The sequence below is a fragment of the Palaemon carinicauda genome, chromosome 42 (assembly GCF_036898095.1).
Source record: "Palaemon carinicauda isolate YSFRI2023 chromosome 42, ASM3689809v2, whole genome shotgun sequence".
Lineage (NCBI taxonomy): Eukaryota > Metazoa > Arthropoda > Malacostraca > Decapoda > Palaemonidae > Palaemon > Palaemon carinicauda.
The window spans coordinates 39,881,649-39,897,761 of NC_090766.1; the positions used below are offsets into that span (position 1 = coordinate 39,881,649).

Here is a 16,113-nt window from a genome sequence, read left to right on the forward strand (position 1 = left end):
AGAGAGAGAGAGAGAGAGAGAGATATATATATATATATATATATATATATATATATATATATATATATATATATATATATATATATATATATGCAGATATATACATATATACACACACACATATATATATAGTATATATAGTATATATATATATATATATATATATATATATATATATATATATATATAATGTATGTGTTCCAAATGAAGGGTAAATTGATCCTATCAAAAATTAAATATTTCAAATTACAAGAATATTCCCTCTATCAATGAATTAAAATGTGGTAACGCCACTTAAAGGAACTCAGCCACCAGTCACCCAGCATTGCTGTGACAGAGCCACTTGGCTCTGAGGTGCCAACAGTTGAGGTCGTGACCTCAGGGACCTGTTGCGTTGACCCAATCTTGCCTCAGCAAGTTCACTTCATTCTCTCAAGGGATAAAAGTTCGTCGGACGCATGTTTGGGAAGAGAGAATATTCCAGGAAAGTTGAACAGACGCCTTCAATCAATCAGCCAACAACGCCTTGATATGATGTGTCATTGGGAAAGGATGCAGAGATCTTGAGGGAAATATAAAGCATGCAATTATTCAAGATATTTTCTTGAAATCTGTTAAGCAGTAAAGCATCTGTTAGGGAGGGAGAGAGAGAGAGAGAGAGAGAGAGAGAGAGAGAGAGAGAGAGAGAGAGAGAGAGAGAGAGAGAGAGAGAGAGAGCGTTTAATTTTTTTTAAGAACATAAAAGCCTAGACTCAACAGCAATCTGCTTAATTATGTCAGGATGGATATTGAGAACAATCGACTTGTTAAATTCTGTTCCTAGAATCACCAAACCTTGATTATCAATACACTGACTTCAGTGTATTGCTCCAGGGGTAGACTGAATGACTAGTGTTCACGCTTTAGTTACCAAACGCACCTTTCTTCAAAGAATAAGTTTAATATAATCCCGATAAACACAATAAAACTACCGAGTAACATTTTGGCGGTAATTATAGTTTTCCTTTAAAAAAAAAAAATATAATTCGCTTGGATTTCCTATATAAAGGTTACAATTATGTTTCAAATACTTCTTGACATAATAATGATATCAAAATATCAAATCCTGGTTCATTTCTCAACATTCCAGAAATCAGTAAGGAAATTTAATCATATGAATATGGCCTATCAATTTGTCTTGAGATGGAAGCTAATTTCAAAAGTTCTTCAGACCGCCAACAGATGTCCTCGGCTGTCCACAAATAACCAAAAAAAATTTTCCTTTTTATTAAAAAGTTAAATTACATATTCTTTACAATTACATTATTTACAGTATAAATATATTTAATTGCATTTTTCTATAAACAAACCCATCTAATTTAACAATTTACAACATCACACATCTTGATTTTAATTTTTAGTCACTCAAAACAATAATTTATATACTTTTTGGTGAACATTTTATTCATTCTTTCTTTATAGATATTTTTCAGAAGCCACCGATCATATTGAAATTTACTCTTAAGAAAGGCATCTGTTTCCTCTTTCGTATATCGTTTCTTCTTACTTACCCAAACAGCATATAAATAACCAATTATCAATACAGTGGCGCTATTATAATCCTTTTTCGTCCTATATTTGTAATTGAACATTAATGTGTTTAAAAAATTGTCCCTGTTTATGTCACAAGTATGAAATAATACATTTTTGACATACATCAATATTGTCTGGATGTGCCTGCAAAAGTAAAATATATGCAAACTATATTCAACATCATCGCAATGATCACATTTATCACTCTCTCTGATATTTAACATTTTCAGACGATTATTTGTCGCCAAAGTTTCATGAGCGTATTTAAAGGCAAACTCTCTCTCCATGATGCCAATGAAAGGTTTGTTTATGCTGTCCCATACCATTTTCCAGTCCAAAAATGGATAACTCCCTTCAATTTTTGGGACAATCTCTGGCCTTATGAAATTATAACAATCTTTAGAACTTAAGTTAGGAAATTTTGCATGGTGATAAACTTTTCTGATTACATTAATTGCAACTGAATAAAATGATGTTGACACAAATGAAACCTCATTTATTTCCTTCAAGTCCAACAAAAAACTAATTCTCATCTTGCAATAGAAATTACTTAAACCAATATCCTTTCTAATATCATTTAGAGCTGTCGAACTAAAAATCGCCAAGGACTTAAAATAAACATTTATAATACCCAATCCACCTTTCTCTTTCGACAAACAAAGAGTATCTCTACCAACAGGATGGTAAGTTCCCTGCCATATATATCGGAATACATGCATATTTATTTGAGCAATGTACTTTTTCAAAGGAGGCAAAGTGTGTGATATATACCAAACTTTGGACAAAACTAGTGAATTAACAATAATAGCTCTTTGGAAAATAGATAATTGTCTTTGACTTAGCATATCTATGGATATTTTAATATTTTGAGTAAGGCGAGACCAATTTTCTTCACATGTAACCTCAAAATCACTATAATAAATTATACCAAGAATTTTGATACTTTCAACAGTTTTCAACCAACTGATAGGCCAAATTTTTCGGTTTTCCCATTTCCCAAACCCAATTATACTAGTTTTGTCCTTGTTTAGCTGTGCACCTGTCGCAAGTTCAAACCATTGTACTTCTTTATAACACTCTCTAACTGAATCATCAGTTGACAAGATCACGGATGAGTCATCTGCATAACCTTGCAGGCATATATTTACATTGTTTGGAAGGGTAGGCCCTATTATCTTGTTATTGCTCTTTATTGCTCTATACAAAGGTTCTTGAAATATACAATATAACAGCATTGACATAGGGCAGCCTTGTCTTACTGACCTCTTAATACAAAAAGTTGAACTCATAAACCCATTTACCAAGATACTACTTACACAATCTTTGTACAGTATTCTAACTAGAGCCACAAATTCATCTGGTAAACCAAATTTCTTCATCACTTTAAAAACAAAATCCATATTAACTCTATCAAAAGCCTTAGACCAGTCTAAGCTTAGAATTGCTAAGTCTTCACTCTTTTGTTTTGTATGAAAAATTACATCTCGAATCGTATTATTACAATTCACAATCGACCTTTCCTTCACTGCACAATATTGTTCTGGGGAGATAATCTTCCCAATAACACATCTCAATCTGTTTGCTAAAACCTTAGCAAAGATTTTATAGTCAACATTCAAAAGGGATATAGGTCTCCAGTTCTCCACCAAAGATAAATCTCCTATTTTAGCTAATAATTTTATTACACCCAAATTTTGACTATCTGACATATATTTCTCAGTCACAATGGATTTGAACACTTCCATAACGTCAGACTTTATTAAAGACCAAAACTTTTTGTAGAATTCTATAGGAAGTCCATCATACCCTGGTGATCTTCCTTTACACATACTCTTGATAGCATCAAAAACCTCAATTTCCTCTAATTCTCTACTTAAAAAACTTACATCTTCCTGGTTTAGGACAGAATGGCATAGGTTAAGAAAATAATCTTGACTTTTTACCTGACCAGTTACCTTACTAAACAAATTTTCAAAGTGCTCCTTTATAAAAACCGAAATTCCCTCTGTGCTTTCTACAATGGAACCATCTGCTTGTTTTATGTTAGTAATGCGTGTATGATTTTTCTTTTTCTCAGCACCAAGTAGATGTGCAGATATTATTTCCCCAGTTGTACGATCATTTAGTTTGGCTCTTATCTTTATACCCTCTAATATTTCATTCTGGATGTCACAAATCCTAGTCTTGAGAATCTTAATATTTTCATAATTTACACTAGTTTTATAGTTAATATCATAAAGTTGACGCAATCTTGTTTGTAATAAGTTCAGCAATCCATACTTTTCTTGAGAACATTTTTTACATAATTTGACAAAGAATTTTTTACATTGTGATTTTGCCCAGTCCCACCATAAGAGTATGTTATCAAATGTACCCTTTTTCTGCTTTATAAACTGCCATACATGTAAAAAAATTTCTTCAATTTCATCAGAATCTAAAACTTTAACATTCAACTTCCAATACCCTGTGCCAATTTTTTGTGTGTTTATGTTTAATTTCAAAACAACCATACTATGATCTGAAAAACTTATTGGAATGGTGTCTACAGATGTTATATTATCAAATAATTTTACCGTATAAATCCTGTCTATTCTGGATCCATAGTTTTCCCGTATATAAGTGTATTCTAATATCCTGTTTGTGAATTTGTAATTATCTCTCAGAGCAAGGTTTTTCACGAGAGTACTCATAGACTTAGACAGTAAAGCTTTGTTATTATTACTGCAATCTCTTGTGCATGTTATACATTTGAAATCACCTTCAAAAATAAGATAATCAATATTATGTCGCAGGTAATACAATATTTCATTCCTGAAAAAGTCTTCCCTTTCAGCAAATTTACTGGCACCAGATGGAGCATACACATTTATAATAGGTATAATGCAGTTATTGTAACATACCCTTACACCAGCAATTCTACCGTTAGTATCCATCTCCTTGGTTAAAAGTTTAACATTTGTTTGATTATTTATACAAATCATTGTACCTCCTTTTAAATTGATTGATGGATTGAACACTATACACATAAAATTAGTGAGATAACTCAACCCTGAAATATCTTTTACGTTATGTTCTTGAATCAACAGAATATCAATTTTATAGTACATGATAAGGGACACAACTTTCATTTGTTTAATTACCTCATTTAAGCCATTAATATTTAAAGTGGCAACAGAAAGAGCCATTACAACAACGAACACTGAAACAATTACTTTTTCTTTTTCTTTGACAACCTATCTTTTCCATTCATTTTTTCTTCCTTCCTTTTTTCTTTATTGGATTTTCCTCTAATTAACTTTAATTTACCTACAGTATCTAAATCTATGTTCCACTGGCCTTTTGGCATCACGTCTGAACCTTTATCATCATTTTTCAAATCGTCTTCAATATCACTGACTTTATTTACCTCTATATCCATGTCACGTTCTTCAGTAGCACCATCCACTGATTCATCATCCCTATGCACTGAAACCGCTATATTGATTTCCTTAAGATTTCCCGGTTCTTCATTTACATCATCTTCAACGGGAAAGAGACTTTCAACTGTGTAAGGAATACGAGGTTCATCTTGTGATGGAAGCCCCTTATCCTCAGTTATTTCGGTAACTTGAGAAGCTCCTTCAGGTGCACTTTTTATTGCAAAGATGTCACTATCACTGTCGGTATCTGTTAAATTATCACCATTACCTGGAACATGACCCCCCAGGTCACATGATCGACCTTCTATTTCGACTGAGTGTTGATGAACAGCAACATCATCAACATTCTTGGATGAGGGAATGGTCACTAGTTGTTCTCCTACTGCTTCGCATAAGTCGCCTATCTGGTCCTCTCCGTGGTTGCTGGATTCTTCTTTATCATTTTCAATACTCTTTCCATCACATGGTTGCTCCACATTTGCTTCATTACCTGTTGCCAGTTGAACATCAGGAGTACCATCTTCTTCCGATATCCGACCCTTATCAGAATCCTTGCCGGGCATTGCTGGGAAATCATTCAAATTGAAAATATTTAACTTAGGCTCACTATCCATATTACAGTTAACTGCCATATGAGAGTCTCTTCTGCACTTGTAACACGTCTTTTTCTGACCATTATATAAAAACACAACATTATAACCACAAATATTTATGGAGGATGGGATATTTTTCTTTATTTCCATTTTCACAGTGCGTGTTCCATTTTCTAGACCATTTGCTCTCCCATGAGAAAAGGTATTATGTCTGAGATGAAGAACTTTCCCATACTGTTCGAGGACACTAATTAAAAGGGAGTCTTCTATATCAAAGTGTGCATAACGTATTGATACATAGGTATATACACTACTCAAATTTACTACAAGGGCCTTTTCACCATTACCGAAATGAATCACTTTGTCTTCGTACTCTCGTATAAAGACATCAAAAACCTTCTCCTCAATAAATTTCACAGCCACTCTGTTATTTGGTATGTTCTGAAACCCTCGTATGTCTTTTTCACTTATTTTTAACTTATTAAATATGACATCACATGCCGACTCATAATTAGGGGAACACGAAAATTTTAAACCAACTGTAGTCTTTGGTTTAAGTCTCGCAGCCATTGGAAAGTTGTTGGCCATCGTAGCTGGTAGAAAACGCTCCGTTTTCTATGATGACGTCATATCGCCTCAGGCGACATGAAACCTCCGGCTTGGCGATTCCTTGGAGGTGTATCAAGGCAAACTACGTCTAATAATATAAACTATGACACAAACTAGTTCACTTGAACACTAATTAGTTCACTGGCATCTTACTCACAAGTTGTAGTCCAAATTCATAAGAAAACCCTCGGAAAACCGACTCAAAATCACAAAATGAGCAGAGCGTTCCAAATAGCGTTTGTAAACAAACAGAGCTTCTTCTTCTTTTTCTTCAAAATTAGTGGAAAATTCCTCTTTGAAGAAAGGAATTTAAGGGACCCACGTGGTCACCCGAAGCAATCGGTAGTTATAGGGATACAATTAAAGGGGTGCTTATAATTACGAGCAGTTTTATGCAAGATTTAGAGGTACCAAATGAACAGACTGCTAATAAAGAATATTTTTTTGTAGTCGACATGATTCTAAAGTTAGTAATCAATGGATTAAGCACCGGCTATAATTACCCATTAGGTTGTTTATAAGTTATAAGTTTATATATTTCTAATTAAGTCTGTAATATGGGTTACGTTTATATGTTAATAAAGGTTCTGCATTTCCTATGCATTCATCATTTTCCTCATTCAATATGATTAAAAAGGTCAAATTATCGAATGAAAGAGAAAGAACTAATCACTGAGAGGGTAGTTAACGAGAAGATAGGAATCCAACAATTACATTCACAAATAAATCAAGATTTATCTAAATTAAATGACTTTCAAGACTTGATTAATTGAAAAATGGAATCCATGAAATATAGATTGTTAAATTTTGAACACCAACCTTCCTTGGAACATTTTTGAATAGTTAAACGGAAATTTATTACAAAATTTAGAAAAATTATTTTTTTCGAGGATTTTTTGTTTAACTTTCCATTTTCCTATTAAAGCGTAGCCATGAATATTTGAATATTTTCTTTATTTCCTTAAAAAAAATGGAACAAATAACTATCAGTAAGAGAAACATATATTAAAACGAAACAACATCTATTGATCTGTGCATCATAAAGGCACAAGGCTTCCAGTTTCCATCTACATAAAAGTTTTAATATGATAGACGATATGGCACATCTGTAAGTAGGGTTACTGAGATTGACAGATTAATGCAAATGAATATGTTAAATTTAATGAATGTGTACACTTCCATATGTAACATTATTCTAAAGATTGTCAAGCATATACCTTTCTAAGTGATATCGGATTTTAGGAACAAAGAAGTGTAGTAGCCAGGGTATACATAAACACAGATGTATATGCATACATACTATACATTGTTGTGCGTATGTGTGTATTTGTGCATATATGTAGTTTTTCATTTTGACCTTTTAATAAAAGTGCAGTTCACGGAGTATCATGAGGTGAGCAGAGGCCTACCAGGAGAATATGTGGACATCAATCTCTGGAATAACACGAAAAATGCTTGTAGCTCTCTTACCCAAGTCCCCATCATTCTTTAGTTCGTTTCTACCTGCATTTTATGTTGATATCCATGTATTTATATACCTCATCCCTTTTTATACTAGTTTATAACATGAAAAAATACCCAGAGAGTGAATCCTTTATGACGTCATATTTGAACAAAAAAAAATATGAAAATTTGAAAAATCTGTGATTTTAGAAATTTACTCCACAAGACAATAAAAAAGGAGATTATTGCCTGATATAGAATCTATTTAAGTTGGAGAGTCACACGAATCAAAAGACTTATTGCTGAGATGGATTCGTAACCAAAATTTGTATCCCATATGTCTATGATAGAATATTGTATCTACATAACTTCAATGCAATTGTGGTTTCTTTTATCAACCTTAGTCAAATAATATAGAATTGACACATCATCATTCTTATATTAATTTAGTGCTGAATCCAAAAGTATGTTTTTTTTTTTTTTTTTTTTTTTTTTTTGCTGAATTTTTAAATAAAATTTATAGCTAAATATTTCAGTCTAAATTTGGAAACTGTCAAATCTTTATAATTAATAGATTGGATATGATTTTCACGATCATAATTTCATTTTGATGATAACCAAATTAAGGCAAGTTAAATATAATACCCATAAACTTAGTTTTCCATTTGCTGGATTATGTGAAGATGAATATTTAAGATGGTAACTAAATTCATCAAATTAAAAATCAAATTTTTCTATCTTTTTATTAAAAATGTAAAATTACATTTTTTTACCATCACAATATTTCCAGTATGATTACAGTTATACGATAGCATTTATACATAAACATTAACCATCTAAATTAAAAATTTACACATCTTGATTTTGATTTTTAGCCAACTAAAATATAATACGAATAAATTGAGTTTTCTATCTGCTTGACTAAGTCCAGATGGAAATTGAAAAAAAATCGTCTAGTTGAATTCGGTGGCTAGAATCACTAAACCTTGGTTATCAATAACACATACACTGGCTTCAGTGTATTACTCCAGGGTAGATTGAATAACTAGTATTTACGTTTTAGTTATCAAATGAACATTTCTTCAAATACTGATAATTTCAATATAATCCAGATAAACAAAATAAAACTACCTAATCATATTTTGGCGGTAATTATTGTTTATCTTTCAGAAAGATATCATGAATAATACGCTAAGATTTCCTATATAAAGGTTACAATTATGTTTCAAATACTTCTTGATAATATAATGATATCAAAAGACTAAATAATGATGCATTTCCAAGCATTTCAGAAATCTGTAAGGCATTTTAATCATCAAGTGAAAACAGTCAATCAATTTGCCTTTAGATGGAAGCTAATTTCAAAGGTTCACCAGACCGCCAACAGATGTCCTCAGCTGTCCATAAATAACAAAAATGAATTGAAAATTGCTCTGTGAAGAATGGAATGTTAAGGGACCCACGTGGTCGCCCGAAGCAATAGGTAGTTAGTTATAAGGACACAATTAAAGGGGGTCTTTTAATTGCGAGTAGTTTTATGCAAGATTTAGAGGTGCCAAATGAACAGACTGCTAATAAAGAGGATTTTCTTTAGTTGTCAAGATTTTAAAGTTATTAATCAATGGATTAAGCACCGGCTATAATTACCCATTAGGTTGTTTAGAAAGTTATAAGTTTATATATTTTTTATCGAATCTGTAATATGGGTTACGTTTATATGTTAATAAAGGTTCTGTATTTCCTATGCATTCATCATTTTACTCATCCATTATAATTAAGAAGCTAAAATTATCGAATGAAGCAGAAAAAAAGTAATCACTGAGAGGATAGTTAACGAGACGATGCGAATCCAACAATTATATTCACAAATAAATCGACATTTATCTAAATCTAATGACTTTCAAGATTTGATTAATTAAAAAATGGAATCCATGAAATACAAATTGCTAAATTTTGTACACCAACCTTACTTGGAACATTCTTGAATAGTTAAACGGAAATTTATAACAAAATTTAAAAAATAATTTTTTTCGATGATTTTTTTTTTCAACTTTCTATTTTCATATTAAAGCTGTAGCCATGAATATTTCATTTATTTCCTTGAAAAAAAACGGAACGAATAACTAACAGTAAGAGAAACATATATGAAAACGAAACAAAATCTATTGATATGTACATCATAAAGGTACAAGAGTTTCAGTCTCCATTTACATAAAAGTCTTAATATGATAGACGATATGACATATGTAAATAGGGTTGCTGAGATTGACAGATTAATGCAAATGAATATGTTAAATTTAATGAATGTGTGCACTTCCATATGTAACATTATTCTAAAGATTGTCAAGCATATACCTTTTCAAGTAATATAGAATATTAGGAACGAAGTCGTGTAGTGGCCAGGGTATATAAGAACACAGATGTATATGCATATATGCTATACATTGTTGTGCGTATCTACGTATGTAGGTAGTTTTTCCTTTTGACCTTTTAATAAAGTGCAGTTCACGGGGTATCATGAGGAGAACCGATGCTTACCAGGAGAATATGTGGAGATCAATTTCTGGAATAATATAGAAAATGCTTGTAGCTCTCTTTTTTACCCAAGTCCCCATAATTCTTTAGTTCGTTTCTACCTACATTTTATTTGATATCCATGTATCCATATAGCCAATCCTTATTAATGATAGGTAATAACGTGAATAAAAATACTTACTCGAAGAATGAATCATGAATTTGAACAAAAAATATGAAAATTGGAATAATCTGTAAACTTACAAATTTACTCTAGATTTCCAAAAGATAATACAAATGGGGAGAATATTACCTGATATAGAATCTATTTAAGATGGAGAGGCACGTGTATCAAAAGACGTATTTATGAGATAGTTTGTAACCAAAATTTGTCTCCCATATATTTAGGATAAAATATTCCATAAAATATCTCCATAACTTCAATGCTCTGGTGTCTTTTATCCACCTTGTCTTTTTATCTTTATATTCAAAAATTTCAATTACATTTTTTTTATAATCACAATATTTCCAGTATGATTACATTAATACAATTGCATATTTACATAATCATAAATCATAACAATAAAAAAAATTTACACATTTATTTTCATTTTTAGCTACTCAAAGACAATAATTTATATACTTGGAAATTGAAAACAGTCGTCTTGTCAACATCCTAGTTATAATAGCTTGGATATGATATTCAGGATCATAATTTCACTTTGATGGTAACTAAATTCAGCCAACTAAAATATAATACAAATAAATTGAGCTTTCCATCTGCTGAATTATGTGAAGATGGATATTTAAAATAATCGTCCTGTTAAATTCGGTGGTTAGTATCACCAAACCTTGGTTATCAATAACACATACACTGATGTCAGTGTATTGCTCCAGGGTTAGATTGAATCACTAGTGTTCACGTTTTAGTTACATCGTACACCTATCTTCCAATAATAATTAGTTTGATATAATCCAGATCAACACAATAAAACTACCGAATCATATTTTGACGTTAATTACAGTTTTTCTTTCGGAAAGAAATGAGATATAATACGCTTGGATTTCCTATATAAAGGTTACAATTATTCTTCAAATACTTTTTAACAAGACAATGATTTCAAAATATCAAAAAATGATCCATTTCCTAACATTTCAGAAATCTGTGAGGAATTTTAATCATCATATGAAAACAGTCAATCAATAAGGTCTTTAGATGGAAGTTAATTTCAAAGGTTCTCCAGACTACCAATAGATGTCCTCAGCTGTCCACAAATAACCAAAATTGATGGAAAATTCCTCTTTGAAGAAAGGAATGTTTCGGAGTCACGTGGTCGACCCAAGCAATCGGTAGTTATAGGGACACAATTAAAGGGTTAATTTCATTACGAGCAGTTTTATGCAAGATTTAGAGGTGCCAAATGAACAGACTACTAATAGAGAATATTTTCTGTAGTTGACATGATTCTAAAGTTATTAATCAATGGATTAAGCACCGGCTATAATTACCCATTAGGTTGTTTATAAAGATATAAGTTTATATATTTTTAATCGAGTCTGTAATATGGGTTACGTTTATATGTGAACAAAGGTTCTGTATTTCATATGCATTGATAATTTTCTTCATCCGTTATGACTAAAATTGTAAAATTATCGAATGAAGCCGAAAGAAGTAATCACTGAGAGGGTAGTTAACGAGACCGAAATTAACAATTATATTCACGTATAATTGAAGATTTATCTAAATTAAATGACTTTAGGGGTATTACATGTTGTTTGAGTCAGTAAGAAGAAACTGTATACATAAGAGTAAACATGTCTTTCTCAAGTGCAAATTTCATGATGATAGATAGCTATTATAAATATCTATGAAGAAAGAATGAATAAAATTAAAAAAAAGAGTATATAAATTATTGTTTTTGAGTAGCTCAAAATCAAAATCAAGATGTGTAAATTGTTAATTTTGATGGTTTATGTTTACATAAAAATGTTAATGTATACTGTAACCATACTGTAAATATTGTGATTGTAAAAATGTAATTTAACTTTTTAAATAAAAAAGTTAAAAAAATAATTTAATAACTTTCAAGAATTGACTAATTAGAAAATGGAATTCATAAAATCCAAGTTGTTCAATCTTGAACATCACCCTGCCTTTGAACATTCTGGAATAGTAAAAGAATTATAAAATTAGCAAATTATTTATTTCGAGGAATTTTTTTTTCAAATTTCCTTTTTGTATTAAAGCTGTGTCCATGAATATATATATATATATATATATATATATATATATATATATATATATATATATATATATATATAGATATAGATATCTATATATATAGATATAGATATAGATATATATATATATATATATATATGATACATTTCGCACATTTAGATTTGTATATATATATATATATATATATATATATATATATATATATATATATATATATATATATATATATATATAAATTAAATATATATATATATATTATATATATATATATAATTTCATTAAAATTAATGGAACAAATACCTATCAGCAAGAGAAACCCATATATTAAACCCTTCCTTAGGTAATTCAACAATTGAAATAGAGTGAAATTAAGAGGGAAAATGAAACAAAACACCCATATTGTAAGTATACGCTTATATAAAATGGGATATCAGAAAGACACATTGAAACAAAGTTTTCGGATTAAAACGAAATTAAAAGGAAAGTAATGGAAAACATTCGTAAACAATCGCATCTATTTCAGGTAAAATTAAACCAAATATCCGGATGCAAACCCTTTTGATATGATTCAAAGGAAAAAAAAAGTTTTCATGAATAAACTCCATATTAAAATGGAAAGCGAGACAGAAAATAAACACAACAACGACAACAAAAACAACAACAACAACAAATCTGTCCATAAAAAGAGTTTATGGATTTTATCTTTTTACCTCAATAGATATAACATTTAGGTTTGTTGTGGTTTATTAGTAACGTCTCTGCATGGTGATCCCTGGACTGGGGGTGGAGTCCCGCTCAAACTTGTTAGTTCCTTTAGTTTGTGCAACCTAACCATCCTTAAGGTGAGGATGGTGGGGGGGGGGTGGAGGAGCCTATAGGTTTACGTGGTGAGTCATCAGCAGCCATTACCTGGCCCTCTCTCGTCCTAGCTTAGGTGGAGAGGGGGCTTGGGCACTGATCATATGTATATATGGTTAGTCTCTAGGGCAAGGTCCTGCTTGCCTCTGCTACTCATGAGTAGCCTTTAAAATTTAAAATAGCTATGGTGGGACACTATTTATACTTTGTTGACAGTACATTATATATCTCGATTAAAAAAATTACCTTTATAATCATATATTTCATTGACTGACAGCCTATATTTGTCATAATGCACAGGCTTCCTGTAGGTTTATCCACAGGGGCTTCCAATGTTCTTCCCAAGACCATCCCTACTCAGAAGGGAAGGGAAGCTGGCGATATGGCATTGTAGTATGTCACCAACAATGGCCACCTTGCAATACAGCCCTCCTAATACGTTGCTGTGAGGCAGCCTTGGTAGGAGGAAGGGCTAACATCTGACGCCCCTTTCGTGTGAACAGAAGCTTTCTGACTTCATTAATGGAGGTGCATATTGCTGTCCTGTCATAAAGGAGGATGGTAAAGTACTCCAGGGAAGCCTCAGTATTTATAATTACTACCCCTCGTGCAACTTCGATTAGAACGATCATTTTGGTAACTCTGTTATGACATTGTATGGGAGTTATTGATTGCAGAATATTTACCTTAATTGAAAAAAAAATATCTTTATAATGAAACAATTCATAGACTGACACCTTTCTTTAGCATAATAATGAAATTAAGAGGCTTTATTATCTTTACAAGGATTATTTTCTTAATTATTCCTAATGCAACCACAATAAAACCAATAGTTTGGAAAACCTGTTATCATAATCATACACATCAAAGCCAGATGTAACCTTTTTTGTCATAATGAAATTAGTAGGTTTTCTTATCGTACCGATTATTTTTTCTTAATTATTATCCCTCATTCAACCTAAATAAGACACCGTCAAATTCTTGACCTTTTTTCTGACCCCGGCCCTTACTAGATTCGGACTAAAAAATATGGAAATTTTTCAAGAAAATCTCATATATCATCTATAATTTTAGTCGGAGACCGAAAAAATACGATGACCACATATATACCCATAAAATGACTCTATGCTGCAGTCTAACACAAAATCTGACACCGTCAAATTCTTGACCTTTTTTTCTGATTCCGGCCTTTACTAGATTCAGATTAAAAAATATGGACATTTTTCAAGAAAATCTCATATATCATCTATAATTTTAGTCGGAGAGCGAAAAAATGCGATGACCACATATATACCCATAAAACGACTCTATGCTGCAGTCTAACACAAAATCTGACACCTTCAAATTCATGACCTTTTTTCTGATCCCGGCCCTTACTAGATTCGGACTCAAAAATATGGAAATTTTTCAAGAAAATCTCGTATATCTTCTATAATTTTAGTCGGAGAGCGAAAAAATGCGATGACCACATATATACCCGTAAAATGACTCTATGTTGTAGTCTAACACAAAATCTGACACCGTCAAATTCTTGACCTTTTTTCAAACCCGGGCCCTTACAAGATTTGGACTAAAAAATAGGGAAATTTTTCAAGAAAATCTCATATATCTTCTAAAATACTGACAATAACTAATATGCAATCCAACAGTATTTTATTTACTTATTTAAGTAAATGACCTTTATAATCGTTTTTTTTTGCCATATTAATGAAATCATTAGGCTTTATTATCTTTACAATTATTATTCCTCATGTATCATTCCCTTAATTATTAGCCCAATAAAATACATCCCATAGTAATTATCATGAAAATCAAATCATAGGTTGTGGTGGCTTATGTGGTAAAGTCCCGCTCAAGGTCGTTAGTTTCTTTGGTCACTGCAACAACACCATCCTTGTGGACGGCTTGGGGAGCCTATGGGTTTAATTGCTGAGTCATTAGCAGCCATTGCCTGGCCCTCCTTGGTCCTAGCTTGGGTGGAGAGGGGGCTTGGGGGCTGATCATATGTATATATGGTCAGTCTTTATGGGGATTATCCTGCAGTTTGATAAGGCAATGTCACTGTCTCCTGTCCTCTAGGGCATTTTCCTGCTTTATAGGGCAATGCCACTGTCTCCTGTCCTCAAGGGCATTGTCTTGCTTGACAGGGCAATGTTACTGTCTCCTGTCCTCTAGTGCATTGTCCTGTTTGACAGTAGATAGGGCAATGTCACTGTCTCTTGTCCTCTAAGGCATTGTCCTCTTTGATAGGGCAATGTCACTGTCTCCTGTCCTATAGGGCATTGCCCTGCTTGATAGGGCAATGTCACTGTCTCCTGTCCTCCAGGGCATTGTCCTGCTTAATAGGGCAATGTCACTGTCTCCTGTCCTCCAGGGCATTGTCCCGCTTGATAGTGCAATTTTACTGTCTCCTGTCCTCTAGGGCATTGTTCTGCTTAATAGGGCAATGTCACTGTCTCCTGTCCTCTAAGACATTGTCCTGCATGATAGGGCAATGCCACTGTCTCCTATCATCTAGGGCATTGTCCTGCTTGATAGGGCAATGTCACTGTCTCCTGTCCTCTAGGGCATTGTCCTGTTTGATAGGGCAATCTCACTGTGTCCTGTCCTCTAGCGCATTGTCCTGCTTGATAGGGTAATGTCACTGTCTCCTATGCTCTAGGGCATTGTCCTGCTTGATAGGGCAATGTCATTGTCTCCTGTCCTCTATGGCATTGCCCTGCTTGATAGGGCAATGTCACTGCCTCCTGTCTTCTAGGGCATTGTCCTGTTAGATAGGGCAATGTCACTGACTCCTGTCCTCTAGGGCATTGGCCTGCTTGATAGGGTAATGTCATTGTCTCCTGTGCTCTAGGGCATTGTA

The 16,113-nt window shown here is 32.4% G+C and overlaps 1 protein-coding gene across 1 annotated transcript; it reads right to left on the reverse strand.

Annotated features, from left to right (window-relative positions):
- Positions 1-4,498: 4,498 nt before the first annotated feature.
- Positions 4,499-5,554, reverse strand: LOC137633233 (uncharacterized). The gene has a single exon (XM_068365424.1). It carries the CDS (start codon positions 5,552-5,554, stop codon positions 4,781-4,783), a length of 774 nt encoding a protein of 257 aa, XP_068221525.1. The 3' UTR covers positions 4,499-4,780.
- Positions 5,555-16,113: the final 10,559 nt, after the last annotated feature.